This window comes from Heloderma suspectum, chromosome 6, assembly GCF_057233095.1.
Source record: "Heloderma suspectum isolate Gila_16-S chromosome 6, 16-S_ref, whole genome shotgun sequence".
NCBI lineage: Eukaryota > Metazoa > Chordata > Lepidosauria > Squamata > Helodermatidae > Heloderma > Heloderma suspectum.
This window is the reverse complement of record NC_139463.1, coordinates 95,451,968-95,479,817: the sequence shown is the minus strand read 5'-3', so window position 1 is coordinate 95,479,817 and position 27,850 is coordinate 95,451,968. Positions and strand designations below refer to the sequence as shown.

General features: G+C 48.1%; 1 protein-coding gene across 1 annotated transcript in view; it reads left to right on the top strand.

Moving 5' to 3' along the window:
• LOC146341911 (serine protease 33-like) overlaps window positions 1-22,507 on the top strand; it is a 33,412-nt gene extending 10,905 nt beyond the window's left edge. The window contains exons 3-7 of the mRNA XM_084807751.1: window positions 11,875-11,998; window positions 14,898-15,057; window positions 17,759-18,030; window positions 20,971-21,140; window positions 21,730-22,507. Coding sequence (XP_084663877.1) covers window positions 11,875-11,998; window positions 14,898-15,057; window positions 17,759-18,030; window positions 20,971-21,140; window positions 21,730-22,017 — 1,014 coding nt within the window. The 3' untranslated portion in view covers window positions 22,018-22,507. The remainder of the gene's footprint in view (window positions 1-11,874; window positions 11,999-14,897; window positions 15,058-17,758; window positions 18,031-20,970; window positions 21,141-21,729) is intronic.
• Window positions 22,508-27,850: the final 5,343 nt, after the last annotated feature.

Sequence of the window (27,850 nt, the reverse complement as noted above, 5' to 3'; positions counted from 1 at the left end):
TCTTTAAGACGTCAAACAAATTTCTTCCTTCAGAAGTTGCAACGTTTTTCAACTGCTTTTGCTTCTTCTAACAAACTTGGATACGGTGGCAGACAAACTGTCTCTGGAGGGCCCCCTCCCTCCCCTAACAACCTCTCCTCCCAACCTAACAGACCGAATAAGACCGGGGGGAGCTCAGGGCACCTTGGGCAGGGTCTCCCATTCTTCAAGCTCCTTCCGTGGGGCTTGAATCAGGGAGAACAGGGGCTTTGGGCTTCACCTCGGAGCATACCATCATGACTTTACAATATTGAACTTGATATTCAACCTTTTCTCGCCTTCAGTGGATTTTGGTTGGCACTCATCCAAATGCTGATAACCTCACTTTCCCTGAGGCAAATTTATCTCTTACTACTTGATTTAGACACCACCCGGGGTCTCTTGCCCCTGTGGTCCTTTGCCAGTAACACATTTACACTTCTGTAACTAAGGGGGATTCTTTCCGCACCAATTCAACCAACCATCAATATAGGCGAATTGATCCCATTGCCCATTATTCACCACATTTTTATATACAGCATTTACAAGATTTACACCAAAGGATCCTATGTTTGGCCAACTAATTCCAAATGCTGGCAATTCCAATTGACAGAGTGTAACCAGCTTGCCTTTTGACATCTTAGTACACGGAGTCTGACAAACCTCAGATGCTTGACTTTGCTAAAGTTCTTTAGCATGCATCCCAAGGGGGTGGCAGAGCTTTCTAAATGGGAGCTACCTGCCCCCATTGTGCCTACCTCTATTTGAAACCATACACAGAGCCTGACAAACCTCCAACACTTACACGGAGTCTGACAAACCTCAGACGCTCCGAAGGCAACTCAAACAGAAAGACAGAAGGGAAATCAAGTACTTACTCTGCCCAACAGCCTAGTGCCATCTCTTCAGACCCGTTCAGCCTGGTTGACTCAATCAATGGAGTCCACGCCTTTAACCTCCTGGGTGTCCCGACCCCCGTTCTCTGGTGCCGTGGCAGGCCTCAAAGGCGGTCCGGCGCGCCCCACAGGCACCTTTGCCGGTTCTGTCATTTGACCCCAGGGTGGTCCAAGGGACTCCTGACTGCTCGCCAATTTGTTGCACAAAATGCTAGTGTCGCCCCCTGGAGGCTAGTCCAATTTGCCCCAAAGAAGAGAGTCAACTTCAGGCTGGGTCCAACTGGATTTTATTGTTTGCAAACAGTTTGACAGAGGAGCTCACGCTCAAAAGCAGAGTCGACCCTGGGCAACCCCCGCGTTACAGTTTTATCACCTCAGCTTGCATTCCTTAGCCAGCGTGTCACTTTGATTGGTTGCCAGCAGTTTGCTTGGCAACCTTATCTTAGGGTTACTGTCTGCTCATTCCAGGCATGCGCAGCTCTTACAATACTACGTGCTGCTTAAGACACATACAATGGCTTTTAGGTTACATTTTTACTACAAAAGTATTAGCTATCCCGCCCAAATTTGTGTCGTCTGCAAATTTGATCAGCATTCCCTGCGCCTCCTCCTCCAAATCATTATGACTCATTAATAAAAATATTGAAGAGCACTGGGCCCAGGACTGAGCCCTGAGGTACCCCGCTCATTACCTCTCCCCAGTTTGAGAAGATCCCATTGATAAGCACTCTTTGAGTCCGATTCTGTAGCCAACTGTGGATCCACCAGATCGTTGTTTCATCTAGCCCACCTTTAGCTAGCTTGCTCATCAGGATATCATGGGGCACTTTGTCGAAAGCTTTGCTGAAGTTGAGGTATATTATGTCTACAGCATTCCCACAGTCCACAAGGGAGGTGACTTGATCAAAAGATGAGATCAGATTCGTCTGGCAGGATTTGTTCTTGACAAGTCCATGTTGGCTTCGAGTAATCACGGCATTGTTTTCAAGGTGCTTACAGATGGATTGCTTGATAATCTGCTCCAGATTATAAATTACTTGATTGGTAGTTTATATGAACCACATTGTCAAAACATCGTGTGTCATGCACTGGTGACTCATCATCATCATCATTATTATTTGGCCTATAGGTTTAAAGAAGTCATGCCATGGCACCTCCATTAGGCAAAGTGTTTAAGAAGCCTACACCAGGTTAGAACAGAATAGAATAGAATAGAATAGAATAGAATCATAGGGTTGATTCCTCCATTGAATCCAACCCCCCACTCAATGCAGGAAGCCTGATTCCCAGGCAGTCTCCCACCCAAGTACTAACTAGGGCTGACCCTGCTTAGCTTCCGAGATCAGACAAGATCAGGCACATCGGGTGTTTTTCCGACATACCATGGTGAGGACTGTGCAACAAATTTATTTAATATTTTGATTTCCTCGTTTCCTTTTGACCCATTCAGTTTCAACTATGGACGGTTTCCTGCTTCAGTTGCATTTAATACCTTATGTGTGTAGACAGTGATGGCCAGACAGATAAGGTTCAAATGTAGTTACTAAACTTGCACACTCAAACACCCAACATGGTCCTAATGTCATGCCGTCCATTTAATAGGTACAACATTCACCATGCACTAGGTGGTCACACACCAATCATTTACCCACAGTGTGTAGTGAGCAGTTATTGGTGAATCAAGTGTATCAGTGTTGCATGCACCAGTGATGTCCTGACAGCTGGAAGCAGTCCACTGAAGTCTGAAGTCTCCATTTAACATCACTTTCAGGACACATTTTAAAAATCATCCTTTTTCTCTGGTGTTCGCTGTATTCCTGTTCTCCTTCCATTGCCCATCCCCTTGGCATGTATGTTTGTGTGTATGTTGCCAGAACATTCCTGCCAGGCATGCTTACAGACCCGGAGTTGAAGGTTTGATTCTGGCAGTGATGGCTCCTGGCTTTGGAGGGCCCTTGGGCAAGACACGCTCTATGGGCCCCTCCCTCAGGGAGTCCACCTTCTCACCGCCATGGTTACCAGCTGCCGTTGCTCTTCATCCTCTTTCTCACTGTTGCTACCACTTGCTTGCTTGACAGGCAGAATGCTGGTGAGCAAGTAGGCCATGGCATCTACTGCTCCTCCATTGTCTGGGGCAGAGTGAGAGGTGAACAAGCAGGTTGCCATGATGGAGAGGAGGAGCAAGTAGTGATGAATGAACCCCCCACTTTCCAGTCCAGGGGGGTTCTGTAGAGGGACCATCCATGCTGCTCAGGGCCCCTCAAAATCCTCCAGAGCCATTCCAGGTCTGACGCAGTTTGTGGAGCAGCTCTCCAGCTCCCTATACAAGGCGATATGCTAATGGCAGCTGCCATTAGCCTATTGCTGGGAAAAAATACAGATGCAAATGGCGCATTGGACGCCACTTGCATGCATAAAGCCCTGGCTTTGACCTAAAGTGCAGCCATTTACGGCTGTATTTAGGTCAAAATTAGTGCATACAATATGCCATTTGCATCTGTATTTTTCCCAGTGATAGGCTAATTAGCATATCGCCTGGTATAGGGAGCTGGAGAGCTGCTCCGCGTGAAATCCTTCAGAGGTAAGTGGAGCCGCTCTGCCGTGGACTCCGGAGGTCAGATTCTTTGGAATCTGGCCTCATTTGAGTCCGCGGCGGAATTCTCTACCATCCCTAGGAACAAGTCCTGGGGGTTCTTGTCAGTGAGTTCCTGCTGGTATGTGGGCCCTCGGCAGGTGCCTGACATGTCAACCTTGATGCTGGCCCTGGAATTATATTTCTCAAATAGCTGCCACCCATGTAATTCAGACAGAACACTCCTAGCGGTGCAAAATCACTGCTGTTCTGCTGTAATTCTGCTGGAATTGCAATGGATGTCCTTCATATTCGAGGGATATAGCTGTTTGACAGACTAGGTTGCCTCTTAGCAGGTATAACTTAGCCATACAGGTGGGGAGGGGACAATTCCTCCCCCGGGTCCCCCTCCCTTTTTCTTCATTAGAGAGAAACATTTCAGCCCAGCAAAGTGCAGGTTAATTGTTCTGTTGTCTGAGGGAGGGGTGGGGCTTAGTTTTTATACTGTGCTCTGCATCTCCTTTCTCACCTTATTTTACTGTGCTCACCTTATTTTACTGTGCTCAGCAGCTGTGCCCACACTGCCCAGCTGCTTTTAACAGCAAAAGTGAGTTGGACAAGGGGAGACCTGCAGTTTCAAGCTGCCTTTTTTTGTGTGGTTTGGTTTGGTTTGTTAAAAACTAGCACTGGGGTTTCCTGAAAAACAGTCAGAGAAGATGCTCAAAGCTGAGGGAATCCCCCCATCTCAGAATCTTCTCAGACTACAGACTTGTTAAAACAGCAGGAGGTTGATTCCCCCCGCCCACTTTTTTTTTCTTTTTCTGGTGCTGTTTTGTTGTGCTCTATGCTTGTTGGGAGAGGAGGGATTCCCTTCATTTACACTAAGGCTCTTCCTGCATTTCAGTCTTCTCAAGGCTATGCTGAAGCAGAAATATGTAGTTCCCACTGCACCCCAGTACTAAATAACTCGAAGCAATTTTTTTTAATTTTTATTACTGTAATGTTGGTAGCACTGGAGGTTGGGCCCAAAGGGCAGTCTGGGGATTCTGCTCATGTACCATCCACCCTGCTGCATGACTGACTCCCTGGCCGAGGTGCTTGAGGTGGTCTCTGATGTGCGTGTGCAGTCCCCTAACTTATTGTGTTGGGGGACTTCAACGTACATTCAGAGGCCTTCCTCACAGGAACACCTCGGGACTTCATGGAGACCGTGGTTTCCTAGGAGCTGTGCTCTATTCTAACTGGGCCCACCCATGTAGCCAGTCATGCACTAGACCTTGTGTTGGTTTCTGGAGAAGCGGGGAGTGATCTGGAAGTCGGGGGTATATCCACCCCCCCATGTCATGGTCAGATCACTATCTGGTGACGTTGGACTTCTCGGTTCCACAACCCCTTCGCAGGGGTGGGGGACCCATTAAAATGGTCTGCCTCAGGTGTCTGATGGATCCGAATGGATTCCAGGACGTGCTTGGGGATTCTCTGGAGGACGCAAATGGCCACTCGGACGAGGCCCTGGTGGGTGGCTGGAATGCTGCAATCACTGGGGCATTAGACTGGGTGGCTCCGAAACGCAGTCTCTCCCTGAACAGGGGTCGAACTGCACCATGGTTCAATCTGTGGTTACAAACAGGAGGTGAGACAGCTAGAGCACTGGTGGCGGAAGTCTCGCTCTGAAGACGATCGGACGCAGGCTACATCGGACATGGGCAACACCAGACAGGCTGCTTAACAAGATCAGCCTCAGATGGCCTCTTTGTCCAATCAGCCAGGACAGCTAGGCTGGTGAGGACGAGGGAGAGGGCCTTCTCTGTGGTGGCCCCCACTCTGTGGAACTCCCTCTCTAGGGAACTCCACCATGCCCCCTCTTTAATGAGCTTCTGCCACACACTGAAAACTTGGTTATTCAGGCAGGCATTTGGGGTGGGTTAGGGTATTTTTAAATAATGTTTTAATGTATAATTTTACTGTTTTAAATTGTACTGTGTACATCACCCAGAGATGCCTATGTCACCGGGGAGGCGATTTTGGCAAGCATGAATCTCTGATTATTTGGCCACCCATTACATTTTGATCTGTACATTACGTAAAGGTCTCTTGGTGTGGTTGTCTCTAGAAAGTTTCCAGCTATTATCTTCTAATAAGGGCAAGCTTAACATAAATGGGAAAAGGTGGTAATATTTTCCACAATATTATAGTCCTTAACATAAAGTATAAATCTCTCATGTAATTTCAAAATGGGCAGTTTTTCTTTTATTTTACTTACAATATTTATATACCACTCCACATTAAAAGATTTTGGAGTGGTGAACAGCAGAGATAAAAGAATAAAACACTATGTTAAACAATTAAAACATTTTAAAAGACAAAATTTGAATTTAAGAAACCGTGGCTGGAAACTCAAGGAAAGCCTCTTGAAATAACAATGTCTTCAGGAGGTTCCAGAAGCGACACAATGTCAGTGCCTGCCTGACCTTCTGGAGTTCCACAGGAAGGGGGCTGCCACACTGAAGGCTTTTCTCCTGGTGGACTTCAGCCAGGCCATGGATCCATGTGGAACCACCAGTCTTGAGGTTACTAATGTCCACAGGGCTTCCATCTTGCCAGGATTCAGCCTCAGTTTGTGAGAATATCTTTGCCATTACCCTGTTCCAAAATTGTATGGTGTTATCACTGTTGTGGTATTGCTATACCAATGTAATCTTATCACATGCTCTACGAATCTCTGGGGACTGACATGGTGGTTGCATGGATTCGCTGAAGAGTAATTGTGTATTCTTTACTATTCTTTAATGACATTGTGTATGTAATTACTAACATGATTCATCAATAGAATGACACGGAGAAGAATATACTTAGAAAAATACTTTGCACTTACATTTCTTTTAAGTTAATTAATATTTATTTCTAAAGGCATCAGCCAGATATGTCAGAGTGGCTGAACTGGATAGAGAATGTGGCATGAGGCCAAGGGGCTCTGGAACACATTTCCTGTTGGGAGGATTTTGTGTGTGAGATGTTACAAGGAAATGAGACTTCTGGTGCTGAGAGAGGGATTTCCCCTCTCAGCATGTTAGTTAAGGTCATGTTTTTCCTCCCCCTCTTCACATATTGCTTCAGTTACCATCTTGCCTGAAGAAGAGTTTTGAAGAACTCAAATGCTTGCACAGTAAAGGACAAAAGGTATTACGCTAATTTGGATTTTAGCATTTCTTTTGCAAAGTTTCTTTTGCTTTTTGCTTTTTTAAACTAGGACTCCATTTGGCCATGACTTACTCTTTTTTCACATTGATCTAAGATCTAAGTCTGATTAACTCAGTCTGGATCCAAACCTCTGTCTTTCTAAAAACAAGTTTCATCTGCCTAACTCCTGCTTAATAACATTTTTAATGTTGACTAACCAACCAGAACAAGGCTTAGTAATATTCATCCAGAATCTGGATTGTTTAATGTTTACAGAAGGAGAGGGCTTGGGCAGCTGAGAACTGGTTTTCGAGGTGAGGGTACATACCACACTCCTGGAACAAAATCTGCCAACCTCGGCCCATACATGTGCATGCATACAATGTGACTTCAGTCCCTTCTCACCTGCCCCAGTTCCCATCCCATAATTCTGCCAATGGGAATCCACCCAAACCTTCAGGCTGTTCATGCTTAGTTTTCCTCTGAGCCTCAAATCCTGCCCCCCAACCATTTACTGTCATCATCCAGGTGAGGGCAAAGATCTCTTCTGTAAGCCCATTGTTACCTCTTCTGGATTCCTTCCCACCCTGCTCTTTAGGCTCCCATCCTGAATTGCTGAATGACAGGTGGAGAAGGGGACAGGATAGGACATCACTTGTGGAGAGCATCTCTTAATTGGTGGTTCCATGGTGCAACGAGGGTGGGATTTAGTGGGCTAGGGAAGGGAGTGGGGATAAGAGGCAGGGCGTCAGGGTTCTCTCTCCAGCTATGGGAGGCCAGTTGTAGGAGATCGTGGAGGATTCAGTAGGAACAAGTCACCAGGAGTTCTCTGTCCAGTCCTACAAGGAGAAGTCTAGTGGGTTAAGTTAGAGCACTGCGCTTAGGGAGCAGGACTCCTGGGTTCCCTGGGTGGAGAGGAAGATATCTAGGCTAAGATCTAGGGCTTCTGCATTCTCAGGAGTGAGTTTAAATAGGGGCAGTGAGAGACGTATCAGTCTGCTAGTGAGCTACAGCAAGGGGAAGAGAGCCAGGACTCCTGGGTTCCCTCTCTGACAGCCAAGTGGGGTGAAAGTGGCTTGGGAAACTGGGAGCCTGTTTTCTCTTTGGGCTTCTCTTCACCAGCTTTTGCTGGGCTGTTGGGGTCTCTGTGCTTTTGGGGCAGCAATGCCTCCTTTCAACTGGGGATTAGGCTCGTTCATGGACCTGATTGTTTGCTTGTTCATATGTGGTCCTTCCCAACCACTGAGGCTGCCAGACAAGAATGAGGAGCGTGGGATCACAGCCAGAAAGGTGGTGGCCTTCTTGTTTTTTCTGATGCTGCCCTCAATGGACAGTGAGTATAAGAGACAATTTCCGCATGCGCATAAGTCCTTTGTTTTCTGTATGCTTGATGGCTGTATGTGTCTCCCTGGCCATCATTTATGTATTCTTTTAAAGAAAATGAAAAATCCATTTAATAAAGTACAATGTAAAGCAAAGGCCATTTCAAGGCTGTTTTTGAAGATCAGGGTCTGAAATCGTGCAAGGAGCCTCTCAAGTAGAAAAAGCCCCTTGCTGCAGACGTTCAGCCCCTAACGCATAGAGAGGTGTGGGGCAGGCAATGCAATGGGGTTTCAACGGGTTCATCTCTCCTCTCTGCCTCACATGACAGTAATTGTGTGCGTCTGTGTCTGCGTATGAAATTCTTGAATAGGGTTGTTCTGCTTTGATGTTCCAAATATTGCCATATACTGAGCCAGCCCAGTGGTCCACCCAACCTATTGCACTCTATTTCAATAGGCTGCATCTTTTCGGGGTTTCTTAACATTGTCCAGATGAAATCCTTTTTAGCTGGAGTTGCTGGGAACTGAACTTGGGATCATCTGCATACAAAACAAGGGTTGTCCCATTGACTTAAGTCTCCTGCTCCCGTTACTGGCCCAAGGACAGGTTTATGGAGGGAGCAATCCTTTGGCCACTAGTCAGGGGCTAGACGGCCATAGGATATGTGGGCTTCTAGGAACCAACCTTGGAGCCCATGCTCTGAGGTCAGTTCCCAGAGAACTGACCTTCCCCCACTTCCACGCTGCCTCACAGGTAGTGTGGAATGGCCCCGCACTCCATGCTCGGAAGAGGAGCACAGAGCGGCCAAAACAGGGTGTTCCAGGGGGCATTCTGGGGCAGGGAAGGTGGAAATGCCAGAATGACACATCCTATGTGTTGTCTGGCAGCCTCATCTCCCACTCCACCTTCTCAGCTGTCTAACCCCAAATGCAGGGCGGGAGAAGCGTGGAGGGAATGATCCTCTGAACAAGTTCAGAGGCGGCCACCTATCCCCATAGGGTTGCACCCTTAAATGATTATACTCTGCACTGGTGGTGTCTGAAAAAGCAATATGGAGGAGTTCCTCCTGACCCTAATTGGGAGAGAGGCATTAAAGGTGCTATCCAATGCATGTCTAATCAGAAGTAAACCCCATTCATTTCAATGGGACTTAATCCCAAGTAAGCCTGTTGAAGAATCAGTAAAATGAAGTACTGAAATAAAATAAGTTGGAGGGGAACCATTTCATGAAACTGTTTCTCCTCAAATTACTGGGTCAATTTCACAATTTTTTTTAAAATAGAATCACTGTTTCTCTCCAGCTGTAGTATGGACACGCAGCCTCTTGTAACAGCCCAAGACAGTTTGGTGCCTGAAGGAGAAAATCCAGATGATGCCCTGCCAGCAGTGGCAGAAATAATTAACTAAACCAATGGGTATTTGCTGTCATTTAATGCTATCTCAGAATGTGCTACCTGAGGCTGGCCCACTTTCGCAGAGCACAAAAAAAGCCCTGCAATCATCACACATAACAATCTACACACAGATAGCATCTTCCTTCATACAAGATAGTGATTTTCATGTAGAAAGTATTTAATGTGTGCGAAGCATCCACAAAGGGAATGAGATGGTGTCCAGTGCTGCCACCTGCCACCTGCTGGAGCCTGAGGTGTGGTGGATGTAAAGTCATATCTTTTCTCCTCAAGGCTTCTCCTCACTAATCATGTGCCCATTGCCTCCACAAAAATGTATTCTTCTCTTTCTTCTGGGTATGCATGAGGCAGCAAAAGGACAAATACTGCCCCCTGCTGTATTCTCATGCAGATACCATATTCTTGTGCAAATAATAAGGTGTGCGTTAGGCTGACACTGCATGTTTAATTACACAAAAACATACACAGTGTCTTAACATCAAGGACAATTTACCTGGGTGCTGATGTCATGGTGTTGTGGGTTTCATGGCTGCACATAATTATGGCTGAGAAACATCAAACACAGCAATGTCAGGAGACAGAGAAGTTATGCTAGAAAGAATGTATCTGGGTGCTACATTTTAAGAAGTACGTTGACATTGGCAAACATATCCAGAGGAGACCATCTAGTATGGTGAGCAGTCTGCAAATCAAGTCCTGCGACGGTCAGTTGAAAGAGCTGGGTGTGTTTACCCCCAATAGGGATGTTGGAGGAATCTGGTTGGGGGTGGAGCTCAATGAGCTTTCATTGGCTTGCACCCCCCCCCAGAATCCATTCCATCTTCTGCCAGTTTGCCTGACTCTGTGTGCAACGAGTTGAGTCAGCTGGCAGAATTTCCATAAATAACAACAATAATAATAATTTTGCTTAAAAAGACATTTGTGCAAATTACAGTGAGAAATTGCGTAATTTGCAGAAATTACAGCCACAATTTGTGCAAATCATGCAATTCACAGCCATAATGTGTGTAAATTATGCAAATTTGCACAATTTGCAGCCTTAATTTGCACACATTTCTATTTGCACAAATCACGGCTGAGACCCCCTGCCCCCAAATGCATACAAAGTTCCCAGGAGCTGAGCTGGGTGCAGTATGCAAGTCTGGCAAGCCCCCAATGGGCTGGATTTCCTGGCGATTGACATCCCTAACCCTGGATAAGAGAAGTTTGAAGGGAGATATGACAGACATAGGAGATGGAGTAGACTTGTTCTCTGTTGCTCCAGAAAGCAGGACTAGAATCAGTGGTTGGAAATTGCAGGGAAGTAATTTCAGGAGAAGCTTCCTAATGGTAAGAACCATTGGTTGTCGGAGCTGCTGTGCTCTCCTAGCTGAGACTGGATGGCCACCTGCCTGGGACGCTGCAGTTACATTCTGCACTGCAGATCATGCATTGAGCAGGGGGTTGGACTAGATGATCTCCAAGTTCCCTTCCAGCCAGTGGAGGCTGGTGGCTCCAATGTCATTGGGCAGTGAATCCGCTCTGGATTTCAGTCAGAACCAGTCAGAACTCTAAAGGAGCTATCCAAGGTGCTTGCACCAACATCCACTGCTTCCAGCTCATATTCTATGTTGTGCAGTGAGTTTCACTATGTTAGAGGACAGAAGGGTAAGAACTTCATACAGAGATAAATGCAGCAACGGTCCAATATCTGCCATAATGTCTAGTTCCATGCTAAGGTACATCATCCAAGGACATGTTCACGTATGAGGCTTAAATTTGCTCTGGTCATTCACATTTCTTCTTCCACTTCTCTTCTGCCTGAATAACGCTCAAATGTTAACACCATTCGCTTCCATTAGATGGCAGAAATGGAAGGATAAATTAAACTATTTTTCCTGGTGGTGACCATGAGTTTTATGTTACATTGTGGTAATGTTATATTTTAGGTTCCTTTCTGGTGAAAGCCCCCTCCCCCCCCCCCGCTGAGGAGAAAATATAAATAAATAAATTGTAAACACATAAATAAACTCATAATAAATTAAATTACAAGCAAACAAATCAACTGGCAGCACTGCTGTTGTCTACAAATATTAGGCAGCGAGCAGAGGCACTTAACGCAATGGAGGAGTGTCAGTTTTACAGTGCAATCCTGTGCATGTCTACTCAGAAGTAAGCACCACTGAGTTCAGTGGGGGTGACTTCCCAGTAAGCAGGTATAGTATTGCAACCTTACAGTGCAATCCTCTAGCATTCTTATTCAGGCCAACTGTATTTCAATGCTTAATCCCAAGAAAGTGTGCATAGGATTGCAGCTTTAGAAATGGAAAGGGAAAAATAATTTGGAGAAAAATACATAAGCAAACTCTCATTATTATTTTCCTCACCCCAATTCTAATGCCTTTCTTTCTTTCTTTCTTTCTTTCTTTCTTTCTTTCTTTCCTTCCTTCCTTCTTCTCTCTCTCTCTCCCCTCCTTTCCTGAATTCTTTCCAGGGGCAGAGGAGTTCTTTTCAGGTAAGAAAGTCACCTAAACCAGACTCCTGGGCTGTACCCTTCTCAGCTTTAACAGCAGAGTGGTTGCCTCAGCTTGAGAGGACAGGAAAGGAGGAAGGGGTGGGTGAGTCTGAGAATTTGGATCTGTGGATTCTCCAGGAGGGAAGGGGGCTCTAATGGTGGCAGGGTTTTGACACTGAAAAAGCCAAATAGTTTGCTTCATAACAGTATCTCAGTAATCCTTACTGGAAAGGCAGGTCAGTGTTTTATTATCTCCCGACTTGCTTTAGAAGAGATTAGAGCTGTGATCCTCACAAGCCATGTCCTGTTGTCATGTGTGGTGAGCCCACTTCTACATAGGGATGTACGAAAGGCACTTACCTGGTCCCACAGCTTGCTTTGCGGTGGGGGGGAGGCGCTTTGGTTCTCCCCGCCTCGCCCGGCCGAAATTCAGGCTGGGGAGAAGTGTCCCATCTCCCCGGCCGCGAAATACAAAAGTGAAAAACAAAAAAACAAAAAAACTTCCGTGATAGGCTACGTAACGATTTACGTAGCCTATCACGGCTAGATTTCCAAAGTCAGCCGTGATAGGCTACGTAAATTGTTACGTAGCCTATCACGGGTGACTTTGAAAAAAAAAAAGTGCGTACGCAAATGGCAGCGCCCATGGGCGCCGCCATTTGTGTTCCTTATTTGGTCCCGGGTAGTCTACGTAAAGATTTACGTAGACTATGGCGAAAATAAGGGCAACGCTATTTGCGTTGCCCTTATTTTCGCCGTAGTCTACGTAAATTTTTACATAGACTACCCGGGCCCAAATAAGGAATGAAAATGGCGGCGCCCATGGGTGCCGCCATTTGCCTACGTGCTTTTTTTTTTCTTTCAAAGTCACCCATGATAGGCTACGTAACGATTTATGTAGCCTATCACAGCTGACTTTGGAAATCTAGCCGTGATAGGCTACGTAAATCGTTATGTAGCCTATCACGTGTTGTTGTTTTTTTAACTTTATTTTGTAATGGCGGCCTGCCGAACCGCCGCAGGGACCCGCTGCCGAGAGGGACATTCGCAGGAGGTAAGTCCCATCCCGGGGGGGGGGGGGGCGGGGGGGCGGAGAATTTCACTGCCAATTTCGGGGGGCTGAATGCGTTGGCATTTGGCCTCCCTGAGATTCGTGGAGAAATTCTCCGCCATCCCTACTTCTAAAGTGGTGTTGGACTTGGACCGGGAGGGACAAAAGTTCAAATTCTCACTCAGCCATGGTTCTCACCAGATGGTTTTGGGCCAGTCACCACTAGCTCACAGCCTAACTAGCCTCCCCCAACATGGAACCCCCACCCAAATCTTTTGGTTTCCAATTCCCATCATCCCTTACCATTGTCTATGCTTGCTGGAGCTGATGGAAATTGGAGTCTAAACATCTGGAGGGTACCAGGTTGTGGAAAGCTGGCCTGACCTATCTCTATACTTCTAACTAACCCCTGCATATCTCCCTGAACCTTTTGGTGGAACAAAGGATCGCAACAACAATAAATTGGATAGATGGAGGGGTAGAGCTGGGATCTCTGAATCTGATCTTTTTCCTCTCCAGCTGGGAAGTGGGCTTCAGATGTTTACTTTCAAGGCTGGCCATCCTGTTTTAGAAAGGTAGAGTGGCCTAAAAAAATAAGCACATAAGAAGAGCCCTGCTAGATCAGACCAAAGGCCCATCTAGTCCAGCATTCTGTTCACACAGTGGCCAACCAGCTGCCCACAGGGACCCCACAAGCAGGGCACGAGTGCAACAGTGCACTCCTGCCCATGTTCCCCAGTAACTGGTGTACATACTGCTTCTGATACTGGAGGTAGTAGTACCATAGAGCCATCAGGATTAGTAGCCACTGATAACATTGATAGTCCAGTACTTAGAGAGGGGATAAAATAAGGACCCCAACATCCATAGTTGTTTTTTCCAATGTCCCTCATCCCCCACTTTAGAGCTGCTGCAAGGAGCTCCAGGTTTGATGGAAGCAGTGGCACTGAGACCAGGGAGTGGTGCTTCAACGCCAGAGTGGGGATGTTCTACCTTCCCCTGCACCATTTTCCTGTTCTCAGTCCCCTCCTGGAATCTATGGTCTATATCTCCCCCTCCCCACAGCAGGGCTAGGGTGACCACTTATGCATTGCCCAAAGAGGAAATGCATCGTCAAAAAAAAAAAAAAGAAAAAGAAAAAAAGAGGACAAGAGAGGGCACCAATTCGCATGCTATTTGCATATGCTGTTTGATAGAGATGCAAATTTAGAAATAATTATTATAATTTAAATAGCAATGCAATATATCTCATCATAGTGGGGATGCCTGAGCAGGTGACTTGTCTGCCTGCTCAGGCTGTTGTCCAGATGCTTTCTGGTGATGGGCAGATTCAAGCCCCTGGGTGCTGTCCCTTCTTATGGTTCTTTATCTTTATCCTGGACATGCCTTAAATAGAGGACTACCCTCTGTAAAGTAGGACACCTGGCCACTCTGAGAAGAGCTATTAATAACTTCAGGGGGTGATTTAGATCAGAAAAGCTGTGTGTGGTGGGGACGATTAATGGCCTCCATGCTGTAGTTCTAAATCCGTGGAGGCTGGTGGCTCCAATTTCAGTGGGACAGTGAATCCATTCTCAGTTTTACTCACAACCAGCCCAAACTCTAAAGGAGCTATCCAAGTTAGCAGGGATAGGGTTCAGTGCCTTGGCTAGCTCCTTTAGACTTTGAACTCATTCTGACTGAGGCCCAGAATGGATCCACAGCCCCACTGAAATCAGAGCCACCAGCTGCCTAAATCCAAATTAGACTCCCCGTGGCTGCTATTAATTAGAAGAAGGAGGAGAAGGAGAAGGAGAAGGAGAAAGATTGGGAGCTCTGATCTTGCCTATTTTGGCTCTTCGGAGCTGGAACACCTGTCACCAGCCCTTGTGATGGTAACCATTGGTCAGTATCACCTGCAGAGCAACTACCCTGTTGTAACATCTCCCCGTGTTCCCCCTTTCTCCCCAAGTCTGCGGTCAACCGATATTGTCGTCTCGAATTGTGGGTGGCCAAGCCTCGAAGACCGGAGCCTGGCCATGGCAGGTCAGCGTCCGTCAGAATGGGAGGCATTTCTGCAGCGGGTCCCTTCTGGCAGAACAGTGGGTGGTGTCAGCCGCTCACTGCTTCAAGTGAGTATTTGCATGGGACGGGAGGGGGGAGAGTGGCGACGTTGCGGTACATTTCAGGAATCTGTTGGTATTTCTGGGCCAAACTACGTGGGATATCATTTGCAGTTGCAGGGCTGGCTCCCTTCAGCCCTCCAAGTAGGGATGTACGAAAGTCACTTACTTTTTCGCAGGTGAGGTTTTGCGGTAGGGGGGAGGCACTCCGTCCCTCCCCCCGGAATCCTCCCTGGCTGGCTCCACTCCGCGGTGGCTCTGTGGAGTCGCCGGCCAGGGCCATACGCAGCCGGAGTTCCAACAGTGGCTGGGCTGCTGCGGATGCAAATGATAGGCTATGTATTTACGTTGCCTATCACGGCAAAGAGCAGGGACGCAAATGGCGGCCGCTACGCTGTTTGCGCTGCTGCTCTTCCCGTGATAGGCTACATATTTACATAGCCTATCACGGTAAAGGCAGCCACGCAAATGGCGTCGTGGCCACCATTTGTGTGGCTGCCTTTACCGTGATAGGCTACGTAAATACTTACGTAGCCTATCATGGCAGCCTGGCAGGATGCAAATGGCGGCCGCAGCAGCTGGCCAAAAGACCAGCCGCCGCTGCCGGAGCTGCTGCCACAGCCTCAGGTAAGTTTTGTTCCGGGGGGATTCTGCGGGGTAGTGGGGGGTGGGAGGCCATTCTGCCATGGGTTTCGGGGGGCCGAATGCCTGTGCATTCGGCCTCACTGAAATCCGTGGTGGAATTCTCCACCATCCCTACCTCCAAGTGCGTTTGACGGTGGATTTCCTACTGGCCATGGGCCTCATCAGGTGCCCAACTACAGCAGAATCTACACATAACAGTTTTACTGTTATCATACTGAAAGGTTCACGTGACACTAATGGGCACCAGAAGTTATCACTGCAGTATGATAACGGTATAACTGCTATGTGTAGATTCAGCCTATGCCAACCTCTGATGTCAGCCCTGAGCTATCCCACCTAAGGATGGTGGAGAAATCCGCCACAGACTCCAATGAGGCCAGATTCTTTAGAATCCGGGCCCCCGGAGTCTGCGGCGGAATTGACTGCTCCCCCCCACCACTAGGGATGTATGAATCACTTACCTGGCTCCGTGCAGGGGGATCCGTGGTGGTGTGGAGGCGCTCTGTCCCTCCCCCTGGAATCCTCCCTGGCCGGCTCCGCTCCGTAGTGGCCGCCATTTGCGTGGCTGCATTTACCGTGATGGACTACATAAATACTTATGTAGCCTATCACGGAAGGAGCAGCGGCGCAAACGGCATAGCGGCCACCGTTTGCATCCCTGCTCTTTGCCGTGATAGGCTACGTAAATACCTACATAGCCTATCACAGCAGCTTGGCAGGATGCAAATGGCAGCCACTACAATGGCCGCCATTTGTGGCCTCATCAGCTGGCCGAGAGACCAGGAGCCACAGCCGCTGCCGGAGCCTCCTCCACCCCAGGTAAGCTTTGTCCCGGGGGGATTCCGCGGGGTGGCGGGGGGTGAGAGGCCGTTCCACCATGGGTTTCAGGGGGCCGAATGCCAGTGCATTCAGCCTCACTGAAATCTGTGGCGGAATTCTCTGCCATCCCTACCCGCCACTAGGAGTGCACAAAAACCACTTACCTGGTCTTGCAGCTTGCTTCGCGGTGGGGTGGAGGTGCTTCACTGCTCCCCCCGAAGTTCAGGCCGGGAGGGAGGCTTCCCGCCTCGCCCGGCCAAAATTCATGCCAGGGGGGAGGCTTCCTGCCTCGCCTGGCCGAAATTCAGGCCGGGGGGGAGGCGCCTCGCGTCGCCTGGCCGCGAAATAAAGAGTTAAAAAAAAAACAAAACGCCCCCGTGATAGGCTACGTGACGATTAACGTAGCCTATCATGGCTAGATCTGCAAAGTCAGCTGTGATAGGCTACGTTAATCGTCACGTAGCCTATCACGGGTGACTTAAAAAAAAAAATCGTGTACGCAAATGGTGGCCCCCATAGGGAGCCGCCATTCGCGTTCCTTATTTGGTCGCACATGTTTTTCTACGTAAATGTTTACGTAGACTACGGCGAAAATAAGGGCAACGCAAATAGCTTGCGGGGGGCCGAACACGTTGTCACTCGCCCCCCCGAAGTTTCGGGGAAAAGTCTCCCCTATCCCTACCCGCCACCCTGCAAAGGCCAGTTGGGACGGACTCTACCTGGCAGAGGCCGGTCAGGGTCCGGCGTCTTCATTCTGCAGCCATCCGCTGCCAGGCTGCGGATGCAAATGGTGTCCAGCGTAGCGGACGCCATTTGTGTCCCTGCTCTTTGCTGTGATAGGCTACATAAATATTTAGGTAGCCTATCACGGCCAAGGGCAGGGACGCAAATGGCGTCTGCTATGCCATTTGTGTCCCTGCTCTTTGCTGTGATAGGCCACGTAAATATTTACGTAACCTATCATGGCCAAGGGCAGGGATGCAAATGGCATCTGCTATGCCGGACGCCATTTGTGCGGCAGCGGCTGGAAGTCCGGGTGCGGACAGGCCTGGCTGGCAGCTCCGCAGATTTGCCGTGGAGCACAGCCGGCCGTGGAGGATCCCGGGGGGAGGGACGGATTGCCTCCCCCCCACGGACCCCTTCAGCGGATGGGTAAGTAGGTTTCATACACCCTAATCCCACCCTGACATGGCTGAAGTTGCAAACCATAATGCACTTGCTTGTTTGTTTCCACTCTCCTTCTCAGAAAGAATCCTCTCCCAAATATCACAGTGACTTTGGGGGACCACCAGCTTGATAAACTAAGCTCCAACAGATGGATCGTCCCTGTGGCCCAAATAATCTTCAGCGTAGAATTTGCAGGGATTGGAACAAGAGGGGACATCGCCCTTTTGAGGCTCCGACGAGCACTGAGATATAGCCCATACATCCTCCCCGTATGTGTGCCATATTCTTCTGCCGAGTTCCCTGAAGGCATGCCGTGCTGGGTAACTGGATGGGGAAACATCAGATATGGGGGTGAGAATCTGGTGGGGAAAATGGGGTGGGTATCAAAGGAAGTTGGCAAAGCAAGCAAGCAAGAATCCAGCAGAAGCTTCTTATCCAAATTTTGCATGGAAACATATGTATGAATTGATCTATAGAATGATAGGAACCTGCCCAGTTCAGGACTTTGGTGTGGTGAAATGTGAACCTGAGCACGCACACTCGAAACCAACTACAGCTACAGATGGAGGAATAGAAGGAGCATGTGAGATATTGAAGAGTTAAGGCTGCAATCCTGTACCCAGCTGTTGTTGTTCAGTCGTTAAGTCATGTCCGACTCTTCGTGACCCCATGGACCATAGCACGCCAGGCCTTCCTGTCCTGCGCTCTCTCCTGGAGCGTGCTCAAGTTCATATTCATTGCATCGGTGATGCTATCTAGCCATATCATCCTCTGCCGTCCCCTTCTCCTTTTGCCTTCAATCCTTCCCATCATCGAAATTCACCGGCGGAGAATTTCCCCAACACTTTCGGGGGGGCAAATGCATCGGCACTCGGCCTCCCGAAGATTCATGGAGAAATTCTCCGCCAACCCTACTTCAGTCTTTCCCAGCATCAGGGTCTTTTCCAGAGAGTTTTCTCTTCGCATTAGGTGGCCAAAATATTTGAGCTTCAGCTTCAGTATCTGTCCTTCCAATGAGCACTCAGGGTTGATTTCCTTTAGGATTGACTGATTTGACCTCCTTGCAGTCCAGGGGACTCGTAAGAGTCTTCTCCAGCACCACAGTTTGAAAGCATCAAAGCTCAGCCTTCCTTATAGTCCAGCTCTCACAGCCATATGTTACTACTGAAAAAAACATAGCTTTGATGATACGGACCTTTGTCGGCAAGGTGATGTCTCTGCTTCTCACTATGCTGTCTAGGTTTGCCATAGCTTTCCTCCCAAGGAGCAAGCATCTTTTAATTTCAGGGCTGCTACTAGGGATGTACGAAAATCACTTACCTTTCAGGGATTATGCTGATGGTGGGGGGGGGAGGTGCTCTGTCCCTCCCCCCGGAATCCTGGATGGGGGGGGAGGCGCTCTGTTCCTCCCCCCCCCGGAATCCTGGCTGGCCGGCTGTGCTCCGCAGCGATTCTGCGGAGCAGCCGGCTGGCTCCGCCAGCAGCCGGACATCCGGCCGCAGGCTAGCAGGGACGCAAATGGCGGTGGCCGTAGCCGCTGCCGTTTGCGTCCCTGCAGTCAGCCGTGATAGGTTACATAAATGTTTACGTAGCCTATCACGGCTGACTTAAAAAAACAAACACGCGCATACGCAAATAGCGGCGGCCATGGCCGTCGCCATTTGCGTTCCTTATTTTGGCACGTCTTAGTCTACGTAAACATTTACATAGACTAAGACGGCGAAAATAAGGGGAACGCAAATAGTGTAGCGTCTATATTTACATTTACGTAGCCTATCACATTTTTTTTTTTAAACTGGAAATGGCGGCGGCGGAAGCCGGTTAGAAGACTGGCTGCCGCAGCCGCCGCCACCGCACCGCCGCCGGAGCCGCCGCCGCCGCCACCATGAAGATCCGCCCAAGGTAAGTCTCATCCCGGGGGGGCGGTGGGGCAGGCCGTTCCACCACCGATTTCAGGGGGCCGAATGTGCTGGCATTCGGCCTCCCCGAGATCCGTGGCGGAACTTTCGTACATCCCTAGCTGCTACAGTCACCATCTGCGGTGATCTTGGAGCTCAAGAAAATAAAATCTGTCACTGCTTCCATTTCTTCCCTTTCTATATGCCAGGAAGTGATGGGGCCAGATGCCATGATCTTAGTTTTTTTAATGTTGACTTTCAAACCAGCTTTTGCACTCTCCACTTTCACCCTCAACAGGAGGCTCTTTAGATCCTCTTCGCTTTCTGCCATTAGGGTGGTATCGTCTGCGTATCTGAGGTTGTTGATAATTCTCTGGGAAATCTTCATTCCGACCTGTGATTCATCCAACCCGGCATTTCTCATGATGTACTCTGCATATAAGTTAAATAAGCAGGGCGACAATATGCAGCCTTGTCGTACTCCTTTCCCAATTTTGAACCAATCAGTTGTTCCATGTCTGGTTCTTACTGTTGCTTCTTAGCCCTCGTACAGGTTTCTCAGGAGACAGGTAAGGTGGTCTGGTACTCCCATCTCTTTCGGAATTTGCCACAGTTTGTTGTGATCCACGCAATCAAAGGCTTTAGCGTAGTCAATTAAGCAGAAATAGACGTTTTTCTGGAATTCTCTTGCTTTCTCCATGATCCAGCGAATGTTGGTGATTTGATCTCTAGTTCTTCTGCCTCTTCGAAACCCAGCTTGTACTTCTGGTAGTTCTCGGTTCACATGCTGCTGAAGCCTAGCTTGTAGGATTTTGAGCATCACCTTGCTGGCATGTGAAATGAGCGCAATTGTACGGTAGTTTGAACACTCTTTGGCATTGCCCTTCTTTGGGATTGGAATGCAAACTGACCTTTTCCAGTCTTGTGGCCACTGTTGAGTGTTCCAAATTTGTTGGCATATTGAGTGCAGCACTTTACCTGGATGTAAGAACACCCACCCACCCCGTACTCAGTGGGACTTACTGCTGAGGTGACATGGAAGCATGTCAAATGGGTGAGTACGAACTAGATGCAAATTTTGAATCTGTGTGAAAATTAATTGCAGCTCTATTGGTCAATTGCAAGCAGTGATCGTTGACACACCACAGTAGCTGGAGGAAGTCATCATCAAGCGATCTTGATAGCATCACAAGTATGTCTATTCTGCGCAGCTCCCTAACAAGGGTCTTAACACAGGGCTGCAGCAGGGTTACTCCTTGACCACAAGAAGAAAGCATGTGAGGCAGGGATCGTCTAGATGCTGGGAGTGTGTGTGTGTGGGGGTTGTACTTATAAAAGCACAAGTCGCTCGCTGTGCCAGAATGCAGCACACTCTTCTCCTTTGCATTCTTAGGGCCACTTCCTTCCCCCAAGACACTGCAAGAAGTTGAAGTCTTCCTCATAGGTGTTGAAAGATGCAACGAGCTGTTCAGTGTGCCCCTACCTGGTTTCAACGGTTCCAGGCCCATCTTGGATACCATGCTCTGTGCTGGATATGAAGCAGGGGGAAAGGATGCTTGCCAGGTGAACAACTGGGCAGTTTATTAGGAGGTGGGGGTGTGGGACCCAGATGTTTTTGGATGTTTCTGGATGCCTCCCACTTTCCAGAGGCTTATATGCTTGGGTATAACATAACCATTACTTTATGTGGATGCTCTGGTGCTGGATAAACCTCCTGGCTAGAGGTGAAATGAATGTGTGTGTGTGTGGGTGTGTGTGATGATTCTTCTATATCAGTGGGGCCTCATGGTGCTAAGGTGTTTCCAGTGGCAGCAGCAGCAGGTAGCAGCAGTGCTCCCATAGGGTGGCCATTTTAATGTCCCACAGTACCCCCGACATAGTGTCATTACAAGGAATTCTGGGAAATTAAAATGGCGGCTCTCTGACTGAGTTGCCCGGTACTCACGGGATTTCACAGAAGGGCGCCCCTGGGGCAGGCACCAGGTCATTGGTGGGCCCTGCCAGAGCACTGGGGACTAGTAGGTGCCCAAGGCTGATCATGCTGACACCAGAATGGAAGCAGGCCTCTCTTTAGTCAAGGAGCAGCCACTGGGATGTCTGTGTACCAGTTCTGAGTGGGGGAAACATTATTGTCTTCTCTCTTCATTCCTAGGGCGATTCTGGGGGGCCCTTAGTCTGTGTCCAACATGGCTCCTGGTTTCTGGTTGGCATTGTGAGCTGGGGACACCACTGCGCGCTGCCATACCGCCCTGGGGTCTACACCAGAGTCACAGCCTATGCTGACTGGCTGCAGCGTTACATTCCCGGCCTGCAGTTTGGAGTGGTGCCGATCAGTCTGAAAGGTGGAGGGAGCCATTGCATTTTTTTCACTTGCTCTCCTCTTCTCATCTACTCTATTTTCTTCCTCCTACCGATTTTGCAAGTAGAATCTATGAGATGAGGCAGGTTTCCCTCAGGATAGGGTTGCCTTGCCCTCTTGCCCCCATCGAATCAGGGCTGGCTTCAGGTATCTAGGCAGCTCATACTTTATTGTTTAAAGAAGGGTTTGGTTTGCTACCTGAGTATTGGTAGGGTAATGTGGAGTAGGCTCCAGGATATTGTGAGCTTTGGGAAAATGATTACCAATGGTCACAACAAGAATTCTTTACCTTCAGTCTTGCTGAAATCCCGCGACTTCCTCTGATTTCATTTTTTTTAATACAACAGCCACAAGTTCCTAGTCCATATGGCACTGAAGATAAATTTGAAGGCATGTAAACCATCAGTCTTAGTCCTGCTCTATGGCTATTGGAAGCAGAATGAATAAATATATGTACAAGCAGATGAGCTCAGTTTGCATAATTTATTCCATTTTCTGGGGGCAGAATTTGGATTTTCTTTTAGCAGACTACAGTGTGGGGTATGCACGGTGAAATAAATGCATGTGTGTTTCTCATACTACATGGATTTTGTGCAATTTCTTACACAGTGGCTGAAGTCGCATCCACAGAAGAAGATATGCTATGAAGCAGCAGTTTTAGAAACTCCAGGTTATATGAATTCAGTCATGAACCACTGGCATGATACAACCTCTTGAGTTTTCCCCATCACCTCCTACCTGATCCTTTTATGTGGAGATGGCAGGGACTGAACCCAGGACATTCAGCCCTATCACCCAGCCATGGTTCCTCCCCTCCAGGTGCTCTGGCACAACTCTGGATTACTAGTAGGGAGGGTGGAGGACAGCTTTGGCAGATACCCAAGGATCTTGGCCTCTGACAGCAGCCCTGGGTATCACATAACGAGGGCCACTTCTCAAAAGATAATTTTACACAGATGCCCGAGTGCAAAAGTACACGCATTGCGTCAGATATACATGGCACATGTGTTTGAAATATGGATTTCCTTTGGAAATACACTGAAGGGACAATGAGGGATGGGGCAGGCCCTGCTTGTATTCTGAAGGAGAAAACAGCTGCATTTGAATAAAATATGAGCCCTTGTGTGAAGAGATATTGCCGGATTTTGCACATGGGTATCCATAGCCAAGTAGGAAAATTCACATCGGAAGCAGTGGCCTTGAAAGAGAGAAGCAAAGAACTCTGGGAATCAAGCGTCCCTGAGTAGATTAATGTATACAGAAAAACAACAAACAGTCCTATGGCATTTTAAGGTCTACTACATTTATTGTGGTGCAAGCTTTTATGGATTACAGCCTACTTCATCAGATGCATGAAGTGTTACCATCAGTACACACACACACACACACACACAGGCTGGTTTTCTTTAATTTTTTTAGGGCAGGGATGGGAACATGTTGCCCTCCAGATCAGACCCAGCATCAAGGGTCAGCATGGGTGGGCAGCTGCTGAGGGCCCAGAAGCTCTGAAAGGTCCATCCATCTCCCTGATGGTGCTGCTGCAGCTGCTGCCATTCTCCTCCTCCTCCTCCCCCAGCTGAAAGGTCTGTGCCATGGCAGAGTCTGTAGGACCTGTAGGGATGGTGGAGAATTCTGCCATGGACTCCAATGAGGCCGAATTGCAGGGAATTCGGCCTCTGGAGTCTGTGGTGGAACATTCCCACTCACCTCCGCCTCCCACCGGATCATCATAGAGCCGAATCCTCCTCGCTGGTGGCTCCATTCCGCAAGTGATATGGCCGCCATTGCCATCCGTATCACTGCAGATTAGAAACAGGAAGTGATCCGGATGCAAATGGCGTCCACCACGCCATTTCCATCCCTGTTTCTTCTTGCGATAGGCTACGTGTCTGTATTTACATAGCCTATCGCGTGAAAAAACAGGGACATTTTTTGACGTGATAGGCTACGTAAATAGCTATGTAAATACAGATGCGTAGCCTATCGCAAGAAGAAACAGGGATGCAAATGGCATAGCGGACGCCATTTGCGTCCAGATCACTTCCTGTTTCTCATCCGCAGCGATACAGCACAGCAATGGGGGCCGTATCGCTTGCGGAACAGAGCCTGCCAGCAGCTCTGCGGACTCACCGCAGAGTGGAGCCAGCCAGCAAGGATTCCGGGGGGGGGGGGGAGGAACGGATCATCTCCCCCCCTGCGGAGCCCTCTGCGGAGCCCAGGTAAGGGGATTTGTACATCCCTAAGGACCTGTGGTGCCTGGTTTTAATGGATTTTTTTTTAACTTACATGTTGCGTACCAGTGATCTGAATGAATTAGAGGCAGCCTTTGCAGGGGACATGGCCAATGAAGGCACAGGGCTGTCTTTACGCTGCTTCTCTGCCCTCACTGGCCATGCCCCCCCCAAAGGCAGTGTCCGATTAGTTCAGACTGCTGCTATTTGAAGCATATGTAAAATAATATCTCTTAAAACCTCGCTCAGGTGACCCAATGCCATGGCGCTTTGCCCATTGAGCTGTCCAGCTGAGCAGGGGAGGAGAACCTGCCACCACCACCTCCCCAGATTAAAAACAAACAAATAGATGGACTGGTGGGTGGGTTGGTGGGTCTGATGGTGGATGGGTGGGAGGGTGCAGGATTGAAAAGCTTTGGCAGCGGTGAGGTGGGTGGGTGGGTGAGGGGCTTTGGTGGCAGTGGTGGTGGTGGTGAACAGGTGGGTGGGCAGGTGGGTGGGTGGGTGAGGGGCTTCATCGCCAGCGGCGGTGGGCAGGTGGCGACAGCAGCAGGTGGGTGGGGGAGGGGGTAGCAAGGGCCCGTTGGCAGCAATATGTTGAGGGCCCACTGAAGTCTGCCACCAGCAGATGTTGTAGAATTACAACTCCCATTATCCCTCACCATTGGCCATGCTGGCCGGGGCTGATAGGAGTTGAAGTCCACCAACATTGGGAGGGCCACACGTTCTCCACCCCAGTTTAGCGGTTCACGCAATTGGGGGGGGCACACCAGTTACCGGTGTGCTTCCGTTTCCGAGCCCAGTTCAAAGTGCTAGTTTTGACCTTTACAGTCTTAAATAGTTTGGGAACAAGTTACCTGAAGGACCGCCTTCACCCATATCAGCCTGTCCACACTTTAAGATCAGAAAGAGATGCCCTTCTCATTTGCCCACCTGTGAGAGCAGTCAGGTAGGTGATCACACATGAGAGGGCCTTCTCCGCAGTGGCCTCACATCTTTGGAACAAGCTGCCATGATCGGAGGTCCGCCATGCTCCATCATTGCAGACTTTTAAGAAGGCTTTGAAAACATTATTTTACCTTGGCCGTCTCTTGTCACTGTTACTGCTGTTAACATTGTTGCTGGTTTTATTGTTGGCTTTTATCGTTGGCTTTTATTGTTTTTTTATCACTTTTAACATTTTAACAGTTTTCTATGTATTTTCTTGCTGTAAGCCGCCTTGGGAGGGCTTCTACCCTGAAAGGCGGCCAAGAAATACTTTAAACAAACAAACAAACGAACGAACAAACAAACAAATAAATATTTGGGGGTAAACTCTGAAACAAAAAGAGATCATAGGAAAAGATGGCAGCATGAAATGTTTTAGGGGAGGGAGGAGGCTTGAGATGATGGCGGGACTTTTGCTTTCCCCCTTTCCCCCCCGTACATTTTAAAAGAAAGAAAAAGACCCTCTCCCCTGCTGGCTCACTCTCCTCTGGCATGCTAACTTCCTCCTTCCCCCCAAACCATTCGTGTGTGTGTGTGTGTGTGTGTGTGTGTGAACCCAAATTTGCCTCCTGCAAATAGGGTGGAGAATCAGGGGCAGCTAATTACACCCTTAGCCACATCACACACACACACACGCACACACACACACACACGTATATGTATGTAGGTATATACTCATGGGTATATGTGTTTATTTGTTTTGTGCATATAAACACACAAAAAGGGTGTTGCTATTCTAAAGTGAGGCCAGAAGGCCTTGCAATGCAAGAGTTAGGTGTGACCTTACAGTGCAGAGCGCTAGTGCAAACAAAATCCTGTACTGGTAAGCAAAACAAAAGAGAAGGTTTAAGCGCCAATTCGAAGGGGTGTGACTGGCTCCTAACTGGTAGTAAGAAGCTTGTAGAAAGGGGGACCATTATTTGCTGCAGTGAGCTAGCCACTCACAGTCTCTGTTCAGCCCAAGTCTGATGATGTCAGAGAAGTTCCAGCTCAACAGCTTCACACAAGAGTCTCTCTCACATGCTTCACCCACTCATTCCTGAGCATTATCATTTTTGATGCTTGAGTTGGGTCCATTTATTGTTATCTTCTGTAGAGACAGTTTTTTTGGCCACAATGTATGGTAGAAATGCACTGCGGGCTCACAATGCTGTATGTCCTGTTAGACGGCCTTTCCCAACCTGGTGCCTTCCTAGCTGCCATGTCCTCTTTTACAGAGAACAGTCCTCTCTTGGAAGGGCTGTCAGAGGACTGCCATCTATCTTGAAAGCATTGTCTATCTGAAATGATTTTGAGTCCAAGTCCATTTTAAAAACAAAGAACCATCAGAAGGAAGATCTGGGCTTTGAAGGTGACTGACAGGCGCACAGGGCACCTGGTCACAGTCTTCCACACTATGGTGAGATGTACTGAATTTTTATTTAAATTATACTAATGATTTCTAAGTTTGTATCTATACATATCAATTAGCATATGCAATATTTATGCAAATCTATGTCCTCTTTTGTCCTCTTTTTGGGTGATGCATGACCTCTTTTTAGTGACACACAAGTGGCTACCCTATTTGGACTACAACTCCCATCAGTCCCAGTTGGCATGGCCCAATGGTTAGGAATTATGAGAGTTGCAGATCAACCACATCTGGAGAGTGCCAGGTTGGGGAAGCCTGCAATAGAATATGTTCAGGTGATGGTGGCCCTTGATTACACCCTTGTCTGAGGTTGTCTGACCCTGTGATAGTGTCATTTACATAGCATAGCTAGGAGGACAAGGGTGCTCAGGTTATGCAATATTTTTTTCTTCATGTTGCTAATCCATTCATTTGCATTTGTAAAACCTTGATTCATTCTGTTATTTGTTCATCTATTTTATTTCATTCTGTTACTTACATTCATTCTTTTAGGACTTCCTTCCTTCCCTCCCTCCCTTCCTTTTCCTTCCTTTATTCCTTCCTTTCTTTTCCTTCCTTCTGTCCTTCTTCATCCTTTCCTTTCCTCCCCTCCCCTCCCCTCCCCTCCCCTCCTTCCTTCTTTCCTTCGTTTTTCTTCCTTCCTTCCATATCACCCACCACCCAGCACTGCCTGTGATGGTGTAGTAGGGGAGCTAATTTCAGCAGTCACTTCCAGGTGAGTGCCATTTTATTTTCCTGGAATGACCCAGATACTATGTTGTTTTCAGGAATTGTTGTGGGGAAATGACAACTGCCACTAAAAATGGAGGCTCCTGGGGCATCCCCCCCTCTTGGAATGACTCAGAATGACTCAACATCTGGGACATTTGGGGAAAATAATGCTCACTGCCAAGAATGGCTGCCAAAATCAGCTTCACTGCCACTGTCACTGCTGAAGAAAGTACACACCCCGCCTCTGAGTGTGTATGAATGCAAGTAATGAAAGACACGTTCATTTGTACTTATTCTTTACTCATGGCATTTGCATTCAGTTCAGATTTTAATTCCTTCTGCAACAAATGCAAACACCTAAGAGTTGGCACCAGAGTTCGTATAGAGGAAAGCTAACAGGTATCGTGTTTTGACATCCAGGCCAACACTGTACAAAACGGAATACCGTTTTTCCCCCCTTGCTTGCTTGGAACTGCACCTTATTTCTTTGAAACAACCCTTATGTCTGGGAATCTGAATTGTCCAAACTCCTCTATGAATGTTGCAGCAAAGTCTGATAAGACTAGGAAGGGAA